We start from the raw sequence: 19431 nt of genomic DNA on the forward strand, positions 1-19431 counted from the left end.
TATTGGCAATTAGAGTCAACTCTAGTGAACCATTTAACCAACAGCAAATTTGTTCTGACTCTCATGTGTGTGATACAGAGAACACGTTAGCTTTATCTCCTTGCTGTTTAAGATAAGTCCTGAACTCTGAAGATCAGGCTTTTTGTCAGATAATGATGCTTAATTGGTCCTTTTCTTCCACAAACAGCTTTAGTTTGGGGTGATTCCATGTTCCGCTGTTTCAAACTGGGAGAGATTCTTAATTGGAAAACAGACTTAATAATATATGTAACAGGCAGGATTTCAGCAAATATATGACATCTTGCAGTAACCCATTTTTTTCCTCCTTTGACTACTGAAGATTTCATTGTGATTTTTAAAATTGTTTATATTTTTAGGGCCTTTCAGTTATGTTAAGGAACACTTCTAGCATCAATATTTTTAAAACTATGCATAAATTAACCTAAATAGGGGATCCAATTAACGTACCATAAAATCATGCTCTGACTTTCCCCTATTTTAATCATCTCAAGAACTTTCTCCATAGTCTGAGAAAGTGCTAAGTAAGTCTCTGTCCCTTCAAGTCTGCCTTTTAAATATAGGACATAGATATAGTCTAAATCCTGCTGAGATGAACAAGCAGTGTTTGTATATTACACCCCTATATTTTTTAACATAGAAATTTTTTGAAACTACACTTTCATAATCTGTTACAGGAGTGATACTGATGCTGAGTCCTGTCTTGCGATAAAAGCTTCTGACCCAGAAGCTCTTAAGCTTACCATGTGCAGTATCAACCTACTTGCACAGGGAGAAAGAGAATATATTTCCACTATATGCAAAACTCAATACAACCAATATGCAGGTAGAAGAAAAAGAAAAAGCAGCAGCAGCACCATCACCAAGAATTATAAGCTTGATATAAGAATTTTTACATGGCCTCATGGTGTTTTTTGTAATGCTGACCTGAGAATTAGCATCATTATTTTATATTGAGATCAGAAATGATGATTTCAATACATCGCAGTGGCAAGACTTGGAGACTTTCTGACGTAGTGCTGTACTAAATCTAATTTTGAGAATAGTCTCCTGAAATGAACTTGTGTGAGTCCTAGCTCACTTGAAGCCCTGAAATGCTCTGTAGGCCCATTACATAAACTTTTTGAAAGATCTAACAGCTTCCCATTTGAAGATGTGGAGAGAGGAACTTTGTCTCTCAGCAGATGGGATGGTCTGATTCTGGCAACAAACAAGACACTCTACTTTATGAGGAAAGGAGGGTTGCTGCCAAGAACTCATAAACAGCTGATAAGCTGGGGAGAAATAATGAGCTGCTGTTTTTTGTGATATTCATCAGGGAATTCCTAAGCACTGTTGCAAGAGCCAGATACTTAATGCAAATTTCAGCCTGGAGTGACTGTAGTACAATAGAATTCTGAAAGCCTAACCATACGTTGAGCGTTCTTGCCAGATAGATCACAGTGCTAACCCACCACCCTTGTGGCTATTTCCCACTTTGCCTCTTGCTGTAAAATCTTTTATTGTATTAACCATTAAACCCGGTTTTCAAGAATAGTACTTTTTCTTGGAAAGACTCCCACATTAGTAAATCTACCACTTCCAGAATGGGTCCCTACCAATATCTCTTCGTTGTCTAAAATACTGATAAGATTCCAATACCATTTCTTGTAAGCATTGGGTCTCAAACAGTAAAGAGAGGACCTACTTTACAAGGATTGCTGATCTATCTTAAAATAAACCATACAATTTTCTCAATGACAGATGGGAAAAAAAGCCCAAAAGTAAGCATCCTCCTTTTTAAAAACAGCAAAGGATTGGTGTCCTTCAAGTACATCCTGAATCCTAGGGACTTTGTAGACACATCCACACAGTTTTCTTGGCCACAGAAACAGAAGTGGCTTGCCATAGCCTTCTTTATCAACTTTCCAGGCTAGAGCACAGCTTTGGGATTTCCACTGGTCTTCTACCCCAGTACTGACCAGCCAACCCTGCTTAGTTTCAGAACCCTGACAAGATCAACCCGGGTGCTGAAACCTAATGAAGAGCATAAGAGTAAATCAAGTTTTTTTTTTAATATTTTTGATTGTGTATGTCCTGATGAAACAGTTGTTAAGGGAACAACAACAACAAAAGTAAGCTAAAGAGTTACAGGGATAATGAAGATTAACGTAACAAGGAGAACCCCCACTGAAATATTATCTCCTTGGGTTACTGAATCAGATCCTTGAAATGGTGTCTGCTCAATATCTTAATTTTTCTCTCACTTTTGGTTTATTTTTAAGAGGAATACTGCATCTTTAAGAATCCTGACCCTCTAGATGCACACAATTGTTTTGGTAGCTGAGGCCACTTTTCTTTCTGCCCTCTTTTTTTCTGTCCCTTCTCTCATCTTTGTGTTTTCTCTTTTTCTTTCTTCTTTGTATTCTTTTTGGCGTCATTCTATTGCTTTTGTTTTCCCTCTTGCCTTTGCATTTCTCCTCTTGTTTTTGTACATTTTTTTTTCCTCTGTCTCTCTCAACTTTGAGTTTCCTTCCTTCCTTCTGGACCTTTTAGTGCTTCTTCTGTATCTGGATTGCTGCAGCTGAGTAGTTCACATGCTTTAATCCTATAGGAAATGCACATGTCTGTGCTGCTAGGTTTATTGTGTTTGGGGATTATTTTTATTTAAATAAAACTCATTTTGCTTCTTTCTTCCCCCCATTGTCAATCTGATGTCCATTCACATTGTTAAAGCACTTCCTGCCTTTCTCTTTCTGGAATAATCATTAAGATTCCTTTAAGCATTTGTGTGTCCATGTTAATTATCTGTATATTTCTATTTACCTTCCCTGCATTGCTTATGTCGGCATATGTGGAGACATATGCTCCTTGGTGTATATGAATTTCTAGGGAATATGATAATCTATTTGGAATATTAGCTGTTAATACCTCTATGCTACTGTAGCCAATAGGAAAATGTAACTCTTTACATAATCTTTTTATACTCCAAAACTGAGTAGAAGTCTTGCTTGTAACAAAATGGTTAAAGCTCAGAATGGTGCACTTTGGGTCAGAAATGTGAAATGCAGTGTCAGCCATCTGACCATTGGCAGTAACTGTCAAATAGGTATTAATTAATAAGAAGCTGACTAAAAAACTTTAGTCCCACCCCAAATAAATACCTGCAGGCTTTCAGAAGAGTAGAATCTATAATGTTGGCATATCTCATCTAGTCTGTTGGGGAGTAAGATATTTTTAAATATGGTCCCTGTGCAACTAATACTCACTGTATATAGAAATGGATATGGAACTAGAGGTGCACACTCCAGAACATGTTTTGTCTACTCTAAACCATACCTCCATATCTCCAGGGCAGTGATGTCTATTAATGATATATCATTGTGTCTAATTTTATTGTTCATTTGGGCATAGGAAGCCACCAGTTGTGCAGGACCACATCTTTTGAGTATGATATGATTTCATCAATGCTGGGAAACATAAAATCAATGATAATAGTAGTATCTGGGGCCTATGCAACATATTTCCAGCGGTCAACATTGCATTTCTAACATCGATAGAAGCTCCAACATATTTTCTTGACAATAGCATGCTACTTGAAAGGACTATGCTTTATTATAATACCAGATTGCACAAAATCAAAGTATCTGTTTTCAGGAAACTCTAATCCTAGGACAATATTCCATTAGCACACGTGGCTCTTAAACCGGAGAAAACATGTGGGGAAAGGTACTTCAAAATTCAAATTTCAGGCTTAGAGAGGAATGGGGGATCACAATGCCAGTCTCAGTAGACAATCCTTAGCCAAGTTTAGGAAAAATGGTATGAACTGATACTTCTGTAAATTGGTACTATTTATTGCACTTACTATCATGAAATAAACTTGGGAATAAGGTATTCTGAGTAACAATATTTTTCACAGAATGAATTTATGCCATAAACCAGAGGCCTACAACTTTTTTTCAGGGTTCATGGACCACACTTGAGCATTGGATGATATGCCAGGGAATGGTCACTAATAGTAGGCAAGGCTGAGGAAGTAAGAATACAAGGCAAAAGGAAAAAAAAAGACTTAATTTAATTGAAATTTAAATTAAGTCCAGTAATGTATGTATAACTTTATTGTGGTCTATGACCAGTTGCATTTGGCAAAAAGACATAAAGCAACATAAGAAGAATAATTTAAAACACATTTTGACAGGATTTTCCCACATAAAGCAGTGGTGACTATAAGAAATTTTGCAACTTCTCTGGAGAGGTCAAGGCTCCAGAGTCAGATAAAGTTGGGTGGAATCAAAATGAATGAATGAATGAATAAATAAAATTAAGCTAATAAAATCATCCTCAGAACAGGTGAAAGTAGGGCACAGGTTGCTATAGAAAAGACCTTGGAGGAACAAATTCCTCCAAATCACAAGGGCACATTTGCTCTGCCAAAGGAGCATTGTTTTATACACACACACACACACACACACACACGTGTATATATATATATCGCAGCAGGCAAGATATTAAAGTGGGCAAAAGAGAGAGTTTAAGTGTGTTGGATAGGTAACCTGAATTGGTAACTTGCTGGCTTGAAGGGCTTCCTGTTTATTTCTGACCAGTATAGTTTACTTAGATCACCCTGATGTACCTGGAGGGCTATTTTGAACACCTGCTGCTAAATTGCAGTTCTAGATTTCAGTAGCTGCTTGGCCAACAAATTAAGTCCAGTATCTTGTTTGCCTTTGCAAATCATTGATGAAGTTGATATTACTCTCCATGGATTTAATAACATCGTCTTCTGTCACAATAAATTACAATTGGATGGCCATTTTTGAGCTGTTCTAAGGGTCTACATTTTTATCCATGAAATAGAGATATGACTATAGTTATATTTACTGTATGTCCTATAAATCATAGTCTCAATCTATGTCCCTATATAGAATCAATTGCACACATAAGCAAGAAGTTCACAAGTTTCATTTCATTTCATTTATTTATTTATTTATTTAATATATTTAATTTAAGGTCCTAGACCAAAACAAACATACCAGAGAACAATAAAAATGGTCATAAATGCCAAGACATTTATATTATTTATACAATTTATATAAACCTATTGAGGTTCCCAACGTTGCTAGTTAATCAAACATCTGATAGTGGTAATACTTGCAATAAATTGGACAACTCTTCTGCAAATATCCAGAGACCTATCATTCTCCTCTTACCAATTCTCCACTTGCCACATTTGTTTCAGCCTATAGTTTTATTATCTTTATATTTTATGTAGTATTCCAACAGAGAAAGTAATTTTTATAATCCTTGTCTTTATTTTAATAAAAATACTGGATTCTAGATCACAAGTCAGGGAGAAATAAGAATCATACTAGGAAATTGAGATACAATCCATGAGGAATTATTAGACAACTATCAAATGAGATAGAGTCATGCTACGCCACATACTCTTGTATTCATAAATTCCCATGCTGCATCCTCAGTTAAAGCTTTGTTTACTGGGCATCCATTATCATTGGTCTTAATGATTAATGCATTTAATAGTGCATCAATTATAGGCATATGTATTGGAAAAAGATTTCCATAGCAGATCTTTCTAGGACAGAAAAAACAGTAGAGCAAAATGTGGAGAGATCCACATCTATTTTAATAAATACAGTAGAACTTGTTATACATAAACAAATGATATGCTTTCAAAAAGCAATCAATCCAAAATGAACTTCCAGCTCTCCAGCTTAGAGCATACAGCCTATATTTATTATTTCTCTTTATACTTGCTCTGCTTGCCCCACCTTCCCAAATTATAAGCAGCATGGGAATTTTGTGTATTATAAAATTCTCCCTTCCCATAAGAATTCCCCAATAGCACATTCATTGGCAACAGATGCTTATGGCATAGAAATTATGACCATGTAGTTCTCCGAACAGTATTTCACTCTGCTTTTCATACTCTTTTCTCCACCTGTTTCCATATCCCTTTCTTTTTTCTTCTCTTTTTATTCCCCTCTGCCAAGGATGACGAGTGCTGACACATTGGGGTAAGCTCCAATTTTCAATTATACCTGTCGTGGAATCTTTTCTCTTTTGGGGGGAAAGATTTCTTTTAATGATCCCAGTTTAAACATTCATTATTGTGCAATCAAAAATATTTTAGGAAGAAATATTTTAATAAGATGCTCTGATGGAGGGGAGTGCCTACCTTGGCTTTGTTAGTGATTGCAGAATAAGAGTAAAATTAGATGTGAGGTTTTGAAAACTCTTGACTTTTGAAAGGCAACACCAATTGGAGGAAGACAGTTGAAGTCTGGAAAGAGCAGGAAAGGAAAGACCATCCCTCTTATTTAGCAGAACAATATAGTCCCCTTTCACAGAATCATACATGTAGGGGTTGGAAATGACTCTGAAGGTCATCTTGTCCCACTCTTTGCCCACTAAAGGAATCAACTACTGTATGATCCCCAACAAATGGGAATCATCCTCTCTTCAAATATTTCCAGTGACAAAGGGCTCACTACCTTCTAGTGCAGTCTTTTCCATTGTGGAACAACTCCTACAATTGGGAATTCTTCCTGAGATCTAACTAAAACCTGCTTCCATGTAATTAAACCCATTGTTTCTTATCTTCTGGAACAGCACTGAACAAGTCTACCCTGCCTTCTACATGGTAGCCCTTCAGATGTTTGCACAGTTATCATGTCTTCTCTTCTCCAGGCTAAACATAAACAATACCTCCAACTGTTACTCATAGGTTTCTTCCTTTCAAGTCCCTTATGTTTTTGATTGCTCTTCTCTGAGCATGGCCTCATTGGTCAGTGTACATCTTCTAAAGTGTACTGTCCAGAACTAAATGCAACGTTCTAGGTGTAGTGCGACTAATGCAGAATAATGAGGAACAGTGAGTTTTCTTGACCTTGAGACCATACTTCTGTTGATGTAGCTTAGGTTTGCATTTGCTTTTTCGGTTTTGCTTTGTTTTGCCGATAGAATGGATGTGGAATCTATTCTTGAAGCTCCAAAGAAAAAGCTCTACTTGACAGATTTGGTCCTTTGTGTTATGTTCCTTCATTTCCCTGTCCCTTCCACCTTTCCCCTCCCCTCATCTTCTGGAAGGCTTCTTGATATGTTGTCCCTCTCCAAATGTTTCTGAGGTCCGGTCCATCTTCCCTGATAAATAGGGAGGGGAAGGTGAACAGGTTAACGTCTAGCCCCAGTCCCCTCATCTTCTTTTCCAGGAACCTAATCACCCTGCACTTGCAGCATATGTAAGACTTGGTGTTTTGGCAGAGGAAACTACTATCACATGTCTCCTGCAGGTCACAACAGCAGTTCTTTCCATGGTTCTCAGATGAACAGAGAAAAAAATAAAATAAATGAAAACTTCTCACTTCTGTGGAATCTCGTACACAACCATGCAAAGCACCGATATAAAACACTTGAATGGCTGTCTCTGCCATTGGCTTCTCAAAGATTATGAAAGTGATGGTGGGAGGGGAGTTTATGAGTGTCTCTGCGATGACTACCCCAACCAAACTCCAGTTTCCTTTCTCTGTTCACTTGCTCAGTGAGCTCAACTTTTGAAAGCGGCTTTCTTAGATATCCCCTGAACCTGCCTCAGTTAAGCTCAGCAGAAGGCAAGGCTCCAGTTGAATATTGGAGTGGGGAATCAATCAGCAGCAGCCAGAAATAAATTGCTATCAATAGTCCACAGTATCTTCCTCGCTTTGGCTCTTTCCATCCTTCCCACTTCTTCAAACTCCCTGGCCAAAACCAATTTTGCTGACCCTAATTCACTTGCTTGTCTGCATCATCTGGGCTACGCTTATGAGGATGTTTTGCAAGTACAACTATAATTTGAGAGCAAGAAGCAGTCATGTTAGAATAGTCAACAATAACTGGAGGAGTTGGTCCCAACACAGACACAGCTCCTTACCATCCTTGAGGTTTAAGTTCTGCCTAAGCAGGGGTTATTATTGGGCATCTCCAGATACAGTTTTGTGCATCTACAAAATCTGCTCCACACCTGTGCAATCCTACACTGTTGTTTGTGTTTAATGGCCAAATAAATTTATCTTCCAGTGAGTTATTGTTAGCCGTTTAAGGTAGTCCAAACAAGAGGCACAACCAGGAGCATCAGCACTATCTTTATTGTAAGGTTACATTGAACAGAATCTTGCATGACTGAAAGTATTTCTCCTCTCCTCTCTTTTTAGTCTCTGGAAAACTAGGGAGGGTCCCTTCTGAAATGAATGCTTCCCCTGCTTTTCCCCCACCTGCAGACCAAGCTCCCTCTTATCAGAGCATTGCCTAGGCTGTGGGTCTTCATCCTGTCTACATCTAAATGTAGTTCAGGGACAGTGCCTTGTTGGTTTACAACTCCTCTTGGTGACAACTGCATTTTTTTTAAATCCCCCATGAAATGAGCACTTAATGAACTAAAGTCATGTAGGGGCAAAAGTTTTTTTCTCTCCAGTTGGTTAATAGCAGTGAAGATGAATGTTGGTCAGTTTTATACTTGTTTTGTGGGACTGGGAAATTGAAATGCAGTGATGTGGAAGTGCCTGCGGTTGAAGCTTAAACCATGTGACTAAGGAGGAGAGGCTGCAGTCTCAAAACAGGCAGTCTTTCAGCTCCAAAATGATGGAGTTTTTAAAGATTAATAAAAGAACTCCAAGCAGCTAACAGCAGTCTTGCAGAGTAGAAGCGTGAACCAAAAGAGAACTTGCACATTAAGCTTAATTACGTTCAGAAATAAATTCAGTCTTCACACTGTAGTTAGATGAAGAAAATAGAGATAGCTTACTTTTATTCAGTAGATCTGGATACAGATAGGTTCATAGTAGAAATCACTTAATCATCACTCGATGATGAAAAAGGGGAGAGCTGCATTCTGCAGCAGCTCCTGCTTACATGTCTGCCAGAAGGGTAATAGATATTGTTAATCCCCAAACCCAAGAAGAAGGAGGAAGTGGAAATCAGGTGACCCATGTGACATCCCATAAGCACAATAGATATGCATTTGCTAGAGAGACCCCCTTATCCTTATAAGATAATGCTGAGTTGACCCCTGATAATTCCAACACAAAATACAATTGCAAGGTAAGCAAGGGAGGACAGGATTTTCACTCCCCTACTTACATTGTTGTTACAGTAATAGTGAAACCAAAATTCTGTCTTGACTTTGCCTCCACTATTGCCTAATCATAGGGCTTCTAGTGTCTAAGCACTTCCTGAAGAAAAAGAGGGATGCAAGAATAGTAGTTGCTTCATATCTATTTAATCCTGAAACATCTGATACCAGTGTATCAAGTGTGTAAGAAATTGAGGTCCTGTGATAAGATAGAGCTAATCCTATCCTCATCTGATCTTTGTGGAACATTACCTTCTCAGCCTTTACTTAAATGCATATGAAAAAGCACTCCCTAATAGAGAAGGCCCAACATTTTATATCTGCACTTGGTAATAACTTTATTCCGATTACTCAAAGCAATATCAATGAGTGTACAAACTTTTGAGTTCTCCAACATTCTCCATTAAGCAGAATGTTGCAGAAACAAAGGGGTGGGAAAGAAAGAAAGTCCAACCCTAAAATGTGGACAGATTCATGGGTGGTGGTGGTGGTGGCTGTGAGAAATTTGTTTTCTTCTCTGTGAAAGAAGGGGAAGGACTGTTTGTTTATTGATGGGGTTCTGGAACCTCTTGGGGGAACAATAAACTCAGCTGTTGGCAAGCTTTAGGCAGAGAGGGTGCGCAGCTTGCCTGGCATATCCTCCTTGTTCAACTATTAACTGGTCCAGGCTGAGGAACAATTGACTGAAAGTGCCTTCTGCAAGTGTGCCATACACTTTGGCTGTGCAGATGGTGAGGACAAAGTGCAGGAAACAGGATGGTTTTAAAGTGCATTGGAAATTATTTACAGATAGAAGGTATGGCAATGCTTTCAAGTCAACATAAGATAGATAGAAAGATAGAAAGATAGATAGATAGATAGATAGATGTATATGTATATGTATATATGTATATGTATACACACACACATATACAGTATATGTGTGTGTGTGTGTATGTGTGTGTGTGTGTGTATTCTGTATATATATTTATATTACATTTATTCTGTGTGTGTATTTATATATATATAAAGCTGTTAAAATACAGTGACTATCATTTGTTCTGGCATATTTGCTTTTAATTCTTTTATATGACAGAAGAAAAATCAAAGTTCATTTTTCTGGCGTAGAAACACCAAACAAGCAATAGCATTTTTTTAAAAAGTGTATATTTTCCTTTGGATAAATTGTAGTGCTTTCTTCTGGTAAGGTAAAGTGCAATAGAGACAAAAATATGCAAGCCTACATCTTTTTATAAATAAGGCAGAAAAACATACCTTCCCACCTTGTTTTTGGATTTAAAAAATACTGAAATGCCTTATTTATTACTTAAAATATTTATCTATTTTTACTATTAGGTCTTGTTTAATATTTTTCAAAGGATAAAGTAACAATTGCAAAGCAAGCTGCATGCAATTGATCTGAAGAGATAGCCTTGGAAAGACTGAGAATCTGATACTTTGCTACATCATACTAAGCTTTTGGCTTTACAGGTTGAAAAGATGTGAGAAAAGTTTCAGCTTCAGGAAATTTCTCAGATAATTTTATTGTGAACAGGTGAGCTTTGCAAAATGGATGAGGCAGGCAGATGAATTCAACACTTTATATATAAGTTATTCTAATTTCTAGCAAACATCTCCTTAGAGAAGTTGCTTTAATTATAACATTTATCAACAGTGCAATTCTGTCAGAAACTTGTAGTAATAAAATATTTATATCACCCTGTGCGGCTCGCTAGAGTGCATTAGAAGAAATAATATGGGACCAGGTGAACCATTTGGAGGGCTCTTTTGGACAGTAATAATTAACACTGAACATGCTGCTCAGAGCATCAAGGTGCTGTATATAATCTCAACTGAAGAAACATCTTTTGGGCGTGCACACACATCGGCAGACGAAATGGACAGGTTCTTGAAGGGGCTGCACTGAGCCTTTGGGAGGATGAGGTTCATTGGCACCTAGTGCATCGTGCTTGCAGGGGTATTTCACTCCCTCCCTGAACAGCACTTCCCAAGGATTTGCAAAGCTGTATAGTAATAGATATGCCTGTAAAATGACAAAGGTTTTTGTTTTAATCTGCAGAGATTTAAAGTGTGATTAGTTGCAAGAAATGTGCATAATTGGAATTACTCAGTAAAGACTAATCTTGTGATGAACCTAAAGGCCACTCGCGATTTGGAAGGTTGCATGGAAATGGCTATTTCTTGTTCCATAATTGTAGCAGTCTGGCATAGATAAAAGGCCCTTTTCCCACTCTAGATTGCTGCCTTGTTCTTCCTTTTGTTCACCCAGTGTGATTACTCAGCATGGTAATATATTACTGCCTGTGGAGTTTTTGAAAAAGCAGGGTTTCTATCAATGCACAGCCTCGGTGTCCTTCATCTTAACATTGCTTTAGGCCACTTTCATGAGAAGGTCTCACCCCAGTTTTCTTTAAACTGACCTTAGTTCTGTCTGATGGGAAAAGAACAGGCAGAGAGTACTATTCCATTAGAAATTATAAATGTCATTGCTAGATAGCATTAGGTGAAGAGTGATATTTATATTTTATTGATTATGGTTATTTGTTTTAAAGTACTGAATTGAAACTTTATTCCTGGATTTGTTTTTATAAATAAGCTTTGAGTCAATTAAGATTTGATGTACCATTTTTATGTAGCTGAAAACTCTAAATGTAGATTAATCAATAGAAAATTTTGTTTATTCGGCAATGGTGAACAGCCAATTTCAGGTCTGATAATTACCAACATATACAATCCTCTCCATAACTTCTAAGCTGTAAACTTTGGCAAAAGTTTTTGTGGGTACTTCAAGGTGAGGCTTCCATTTTGCAAGGCCCATACACCCAAAAAACCCCCAAAAGATCATTTTGCACATCATGCACCCACACATTTTTCCTCCTGCTTCCCCTGTCTGTCTGTCTTACCATCATGTATTTGAACTGGCAGGGTTAGAAGATGTTAGAAGACCTAGAAACACTTTGCCTTTTTCTTTTTCCCCTCTTTCCTCTCCCCCCACCCCATATAATTTTATTGACTGTCCCATACTATCTCTATCCCCATCTCTTTTACATACACTACCATTTTACTCATTATTTTCTGACACCCATGTACATACCACTATTTCATATTGCCTCCCCACACAAATTCCCAGGCTTATGTACATGGGATAGAATGTGGTATATGGGATACACTGATCTCCCAATCAAAATTTCTCCTGGCTTACAAGAGGTTTCTCATGATTATTTTCACCATATAGTTATGCCTGGTGGCCCTGTAGGGTCTTCCTCATCTGGTCCAGAAGCTTCAACCTAAACTTCCCTTGACTCAAGCCTGGACAAACATTTATCTCAATCAGCAGCTAATAGGAGCTTTTCCTTAACCTTCATGAGGTTTCAAAATAGCCTCTATTTCATAGCATTGCAGGCTGTTATAAAGAATAATTAATGCCCAGGGGGTGGGCATTTCAAATAAAAGCACTACATTAGTTGGAAGGGCTAATCTTCTCTTCTCCCATATAAAATCACTTCACACGACCGCAGCCACAAAAAGACACATGCAGCCACATGCATACTGTACACCTTTTAAGTTACAAAGAGGATTGTTCAAATGTTTGGCTGCTATATGGTGATTTCCTTTTCCTTGCAAGATCATTTTACAGAAGAGAAGGATTTTGATTTCGAGGCATGTTTCCTATGAGACTAATTCTCCCCCAGCTTTGGGTCCCAGGCTGAAGGAAATAAGTGGTTTCTGAAATTGTCTCACATGCAGAAGAGGCAGTTACATAAATATTATCTTTGGTTGAGTAATGGGTTATGCATGCATGTATAAAATACCTGTTTTAAGTTTGCATGCATGATCTCATTGTATGCACAAACCCTAAATGTTCTGCTTCCCAGACCTCTACTGTATATTTGGTAATTACTTTGTTTTGTTCAGTGAAAATAACTTTAACTTCCAGCCACTCCCCCAAATGTGGCAATGAAATAACCTAGTACCATACAGAACTGATTGTTTATACCTTTCCTCATTCTACAGATATATCACTTTGAGCTACAGGAGAATAGCCTCTCAATCTGAGGCTTTTTTGGCATTTTTACAAGTGAAGTTTTAATGTTCCTTTCATAAAATCTGTGTGACAGATGATGCTATTAATATGAGATTGAAAACAGAGAAACAAATTCATCGTACGTGTATATATGTTTATACAGAACCAAAATATAGTTGCTTCTTATGCATTACACATTGATGTCTACACACTGATATCTGAAAGCACTTTTGTTCACATGTACTTTTAATAGTGCAAGGGAGTAATAAGGAGATCCATTGATGATACATCCACATATAGTCCAGTTGTTTCACATGGAATATATAAATAGGAAGTAGGAAAAATTAGATATGAAAAGGAATGGCATAAAAATATATCTGATTTCAAGTCAAGATATTCCCAACAAAAAAGACCAGCAGGAAGGTGGATAAAACTCAGTTACAGTAGCAATGGGTGCACCATTGGAAGACCTGAAACACCAGGTTAGTGACAGATCTTCATGGAGAAAATCTATCTATCTGATTGCTAGAAGTCGACAACAACTTGATGGCACATAATCAAATCTGGAGATAATTTTATGGCCTGCATTTGTACAAACAACTGCAATATTATGTTTCACAAAACTACATTTTCCTCCTTTTACATGATCTTTAATACAGAGATGGAAGTTCCTATACAGTGAGCTTGCTATCAAGCAAATTTTAATAAGGGAATATTTCTCATAAAAATAATTTGTGATAAACACTGAAACACTGATCAGAATGGGTTATTCAGAGCTACATTCTCCCCATAATTTTTACTTCCCTGGATCTAAGAACAGGCCAAAGTGGCACAAAGACAGCAAATTGAAGATGCAGCTCACCAACAGAAACTAGGCTTACAAACAGAGGAACTTACAAAGGGATTTACACAATCACTTCAGAGCTTGCCAGGTATATCTCCTGTCTCCTATTCCCCAAGTACAGGAAGAAGTTACAGTACTAGATAGGTATGATCATTCACCTATCTTATAAGGAACACACTTGCCATTGTGCATTAGGAACAACAGAAAACAATACCTATATTTTATTGCACTATATCCTCTATAGAGATAATAGCACCGAGAGCATCACACATTTCCTGTTACATCATCCAGGCTGATCAGAGAAATTCTAAGGTTCTCTACTGCTTTCAGACAAAAGTGACTTAATAACATGATGATGATGATGATGATGATGAGCCATCAAGTTATTGTCAGCTCTTAGTGACCACATAGATAGATTTTCTCCATGATGATCTGTCTCTAACTTCGTCCTTCGGGTCTTCCAGTGGCGCCCCCATTGCCACTGTAACTGAGTCCATCCACCTTGCTGTTAGTCATCCTCTTCTCTTTCCTTCCACCTTTCTCAGCATTAGAGCCTTCTCCAGAGAGCAAGGTCTTTGCATTATATGTCTGAAGTAGGATAATTTACGCCTGGTCATTTGTGCCTCAAGTGAGAACTCTGGGTTGATTTGTTCAGTGATCATTGATTTGTTTTCTTGGCTGTCCACATTATTATCAGGAGTCTTCTCCAACACCTAAGTTCAGAAGTATCAATATTCTTCCTATCTTGCTTCTTACAAAACATCCGATAGCATGTGAAGTAGAACATCAAATACTAGGTAGGCCATCTTTGTGGACTGGCCTTTTGAGTATTAGCTAATCACCATTTATTTCTTATCCTATCTGACTTTGAGTGGCTTTAGATTGCAAATGTCTATATTTGGAGCTTTGTTCAACTGCAGTGTGGATGCATCCTTTAGTAAATAATTCACTGCTTTGACATTATTGCTTATCATTGTTAAACATTTTATTTGTCTGGCCTTTTGTTGTAATTTTTTCTTCTTTTGCATTAGCCTTAAATTGATACTGAATTTTTGATTAGCATTAGACCAATAGTCTAACCACATTATTATTGATTTTACATTTTTATATTTTATAGACCATATTTTATCATTTAGGTAACTTAATAATAGCACTAGAATTTTACTCATCTCTCTAAACTTTTATGTCATTTTATGCAGATCTTCAATCAAAATAAAGTTGTGTTTCTTTGTGGATAAGTACTCTTTGAAAAACAGATGTTAGCTGTATATGACATTCCTTTATAGAGATTAAATGTAGTGATAGCTGCACTCTGCAATGTTTTTGACAGGGATTTCTCAGGATTTTATTTTGACTTTGTATCTACTTAGGTCTCGTTCAATCAGTGGAGCATCATCTGGCCTGTCCACCAGCCCTCTCAGTAGTCCAAGGGTAAGTAAAATTGTTTGGAGGTCGTAATTTTAATAATCTTCAGCTAGGGAAAGTCTAATGGTTTCAGGGATGGGTTTGTCAGCCAGGAAACTGAAAAAGGAGAAAAAAAATTCACTGTATTTGTATATGTAGTATACCCTATACAGTATGTACAGAGAGATAGAGAGCCAAAACGTAGTTCTTCTTATACATTACAGATACAAACTCATATGTGAAAGCACTTTTGTTCATGCATTGTTTAGCATTACATTGTTCAGTTTGTGCCTGCCTGTGCTACTAGTATTGTTGCTACCTAAAGTAGCATTATTGCCTAACATGGTGGCAGTTTATAAAATACTGTTGGAGAGATTATGGCATGATGAGAAGAACATCTGCTACTCATTGCAAATTCAGCGTGAGGCACTGAACCATAAAAATTAGAGCTACTTTGGGACTGAAAAGCACAGCTGAACAGTCTTTGAAAAACAATGAAATCTAGTCAGCACAGGGATCATACAAAGTTGGATTAGGAAATTCGAGTGTGGAAATGAAAGTAACTGAAACATTAAAAAAAAAAAAGAATGGTATAGGAGGAATAAGAAATCGTATAATTGGAGAGAGTAGAATGTCCCTGGGGAGAAATGGAGATTCTGTCTTACAAAACTACCTTGCCCTTTTTAGTCACTCCTTGAACCAGCCAAGGACTGCTTTCTTAATCGGCAGCAGTTGTCTTTTCAAGTATTACAAAAACTTTAGAGAAAAGCAGTTATGGACCTGAGGTTAGTGGCAAATTGGACAGACATATGTAAATCAGTTCTAAGCTGGCTACTTTTTTGATACCATTTAAAATAAATATATATATATACGCACACACATACATTCATTTACAGTCACAGACCAATGAAATTGATACCATCATTTTGGAGGAGTTAATCAGTGGGATAGAAAAAAAGAGAAGTTCCTAGATCATGAAGCTGTAATGCCCTTGATATTAAACAAACTTGAGAGCTTCTCTTGTATTACAGTGCTTTGTTTAATTTTGCCATCTTTGAGTGACTTGCAGTTAATCATCCCTAAAATTTTGGTTATGAAACCTCCCACTGCACATTCAATTCTACAGAACAGTCCCATTTAATTTAATATAGGAATGTGAGGTCTAATCTTGGGCCAGATTTTCAGATCCTGTGTAAGATCTTATCTTACAGTGTCTCTTTTGCTTTATACTGATTCATAATAATGACTGAAGCATAGTAGAGTAGATTTAGTTGTTCCAAAAATCTAAGTGTAAAATAGAGAGCTGAGCAGCACACAGGCTACTAAACAGATTATGAACTGAAATGGAAAATGTGTTGTAGAAATAGAAACTGTAAGGTCGCTTTTAAGAAAGCCATGAAACACATCCCCTTGAAGGCAACAGCAAATTATTCATGGATTTAAATGGAATTAAGTCCTCCCAGAAGCTGCTAGAAACCTGGCTTTTCCAAAAGGAATTTGGAGATTAGCAATGGAGTCATCAGGACCTCTATTGGTCTAATTTATTGATGTATCATGAAACATTGTCTTTTTGTTGTTATTATTGTGGCTTTATTATGGGTTTTTCTAGTGTTTGTAAATACAGATTGGCTCTGAAGAACATTGCATACTTTTAAGAAATAAATAATTAAGAAGTAGTAAATAATTAAGGAAAAATAGTCCTATTAGTGTTCTACACCAAGTCCATTTTGTTTCTGGTTCTCTTTGAAAATATGTAAAAGTATTTTCCTATCAGGGTATAAATTTTACCTTTCTAAGCAGCAAATACAACAGGTGTTTTGTTTTGTTTTTTGGTTTGTATTGCATGTATGTTAAAACAAACTAGATGAGGAAAAGAAATCAAACCAAAATAAAAACCAGAAAACTTAAAATCAACCATTTAAGACAATTTAAAAAGTAAAACCAACAATTAAAATGAACTGAAATCAACTATTAAAAGTCTCCTTTAAATTATTTTTAAACCTGATAAAGCGATTAAGCCCCCCAATTTAGCAGGGCATATATTCTGAAGGACCAGGGTGGCTGTGGGGAAGATTCATTCTCAGGTTCCTACAAGATATGCCTGTAGCAACTGTAGGAGACTCTCCTCAAATGATCTCACTGAACTGTGGGATGGAAAAAGACATCCTCTTGGGCATCACAGTCTCAAGGAATAACCAACATTTTGTATTTCTCCAGAAAACAAATGGGTAGCCTGTGTAGTGCTCCTAGCTCAGATGTAATAGGTCTCTGAGTTCTAGAAACCAACCTGGCCATTGAATTCTGTATCAATGAAGTTTCTAGATGACATACAGAAGAGTGTATAATTTTAATGAAGCCTAGAACACATACATCACAATTTTAAGGCTATTTTTTAAAGGAAGGAATGCCAATTAGAATATCTTGGCCATTGTCTCAGTCTGGAAAACCAGAGATATATCCAAATCCACAGAAGCCCTCCTGATCTGTGCACCTGCTCCTTCTGAGAAAATATGTCCCCATTCAGAACAGGGAGGTCTATCATTCCTCTAGAACTGTGACCCCTCTCAGTGAACACCTCAGTCCCGGTTGGGTTCAGTTTCAATTCCTTATCCCTAATCCATCCCATTACCAACTGTAGGTAGACGTTCAAGGAAGCCACACTATTGTATGAAGATACAACAGAGAAAGAGATGTTCATGTTCTCAATGTACAAATAGCACACAGCTCCAGATCTGCTTATGATCTCCCTCAACAATTACATGTAGATATTGAAAGAGAGAGAATACAGTCCTAAATGTAATGGCTTCTGTTTGTAGGAATAGTGGTCTCCAAGTGGTGCCTTTGAAATATGAGGGATATGAGTGGCATCACTGCGAAGTGGTGCGTCTATTCCCAGATCTTTTAGGTTATCCAATAGCGTATCATAGTCAAAAGCCAGCTAAGTGATCAAGGAAAACCAACAGAATTACATTCCTTCTGCCAAACTCCAGACAAATGAACTGAATCTAGTGATATTACCCTCATATTATACATAAAAATAAAGTTAGACGATAATTTTATGTAGTTGCAACTTCTTAAATAGTTTAACTGCAAAAATTGCAGAAAATATTTGTATGTATGTGTAATTTTTGAGATGGCCTTACACTTACTTATAAAATGAAGATCAAATATAGGGTTTTTGCCTTTAATGTTTCTGAGTCCTTTTAATGATCCTATTGACTTTAACACTACCCTTTTAGAAATACGGAGCGTACTTGATTTATATTTTGAAGTATCTCAGAATGTTTTTATAATTAATTTATAATTTATAATGTTATCTCAGTTTTACTTTTTTCTAATGATACAGTTTCCTTTTTTCCCATTTATAGTGGCTTGTGAATAATAGCATTTTATTTTTGTTCATAACCAGATCCAAATATTAGAATGCTTGATTATCCAATGATAGAAGGAATATTTGGTTGCTGCAGTCGAATTTACAGAGCAAATCTGGCTTGTTGATCATTGCTGGGATTCACACCATACGGTCCCATATTCTCTGAAGAATTGCTATTCAAAAACCTGACACAGAAAACTGAATTCTTTTCTCTGAGTAGAAGGCCAGGGAGGAAGGGAGATGAACTGCCAGAATATTTTTTTCGCTCTCTTTTACACACACACACAGACACACACACACACAGAGAGACAGACAGACAGACACACCCCAAAACTGGTGCCCCTTTGAAAGAAATGGGAAGCAATGATATACAGTATGTAGCACTTTGTGTGCCTCTATCATTACCTGTTGCACACGCATTATCTGTATCTGCATTTCCGTGCTGTGTTTGGTTGTAGCAGACATTTTGATCTGGCACAAACTCAGCCTCCTTGCCTACAAGCTGGTTGTTGCTGTGACTCGAATGGTCCTCTTTCCCCTTCCTCCCCTCCCTTCAACCTTGTCCTTCTTTCCCTGTGAGATACAGACCAGCTCAGGGGTATGGCAGTTTCTCTCTTTGCAGCGTCCCTTGTTCTCCCCGCCCTGTTATTTTTAGTTTGTTT

The 19431-nt window shown here is 37.2% G+C and overlaps 1 protein-coding gene across 3 annotated transcripts in view; it reads left to right on the plus strand.

Moving 5' to 3' along the window:
• BRSK2 (BR serine/threonine kinase 2) overlaps window positions 1-19431 on the plus strand; it is a 449278-nt gene that overhangs the window by 380961 nt on the left and 48886 nt on the right. For 2 of the 3 annotated variants that reach the window (XM_063289325.1, XM_063289324.1), the window contains exon 13: window positions 15363-15423. In XM_063289325.1, the coding sequence (XP_063145395.1) occupies window positions 15363-15423 (61 nt within the window). Of the gene's footprint in view, window positions 1-6011; window positions 6036-15362; window positions 15424-19431 lie in introns of all 3 variants that reach the window. The other variant, XM_063289323.1, reaches the window with a different exon arrangement.

Source organism: Candoia aspera, chromosome 1, assembly GCF_035149785.1.
Source record: "Candoia aspera isolate rCanAsp1 chromosome 1, rCanAsp1.hap2, whole genome shotgun sequence".
Lineage (NCBI taxonomy): Eukaryota > Metazoa > Chordata > Lepidosauria > Squamata > Boidae > Candoia > Candoia aspera.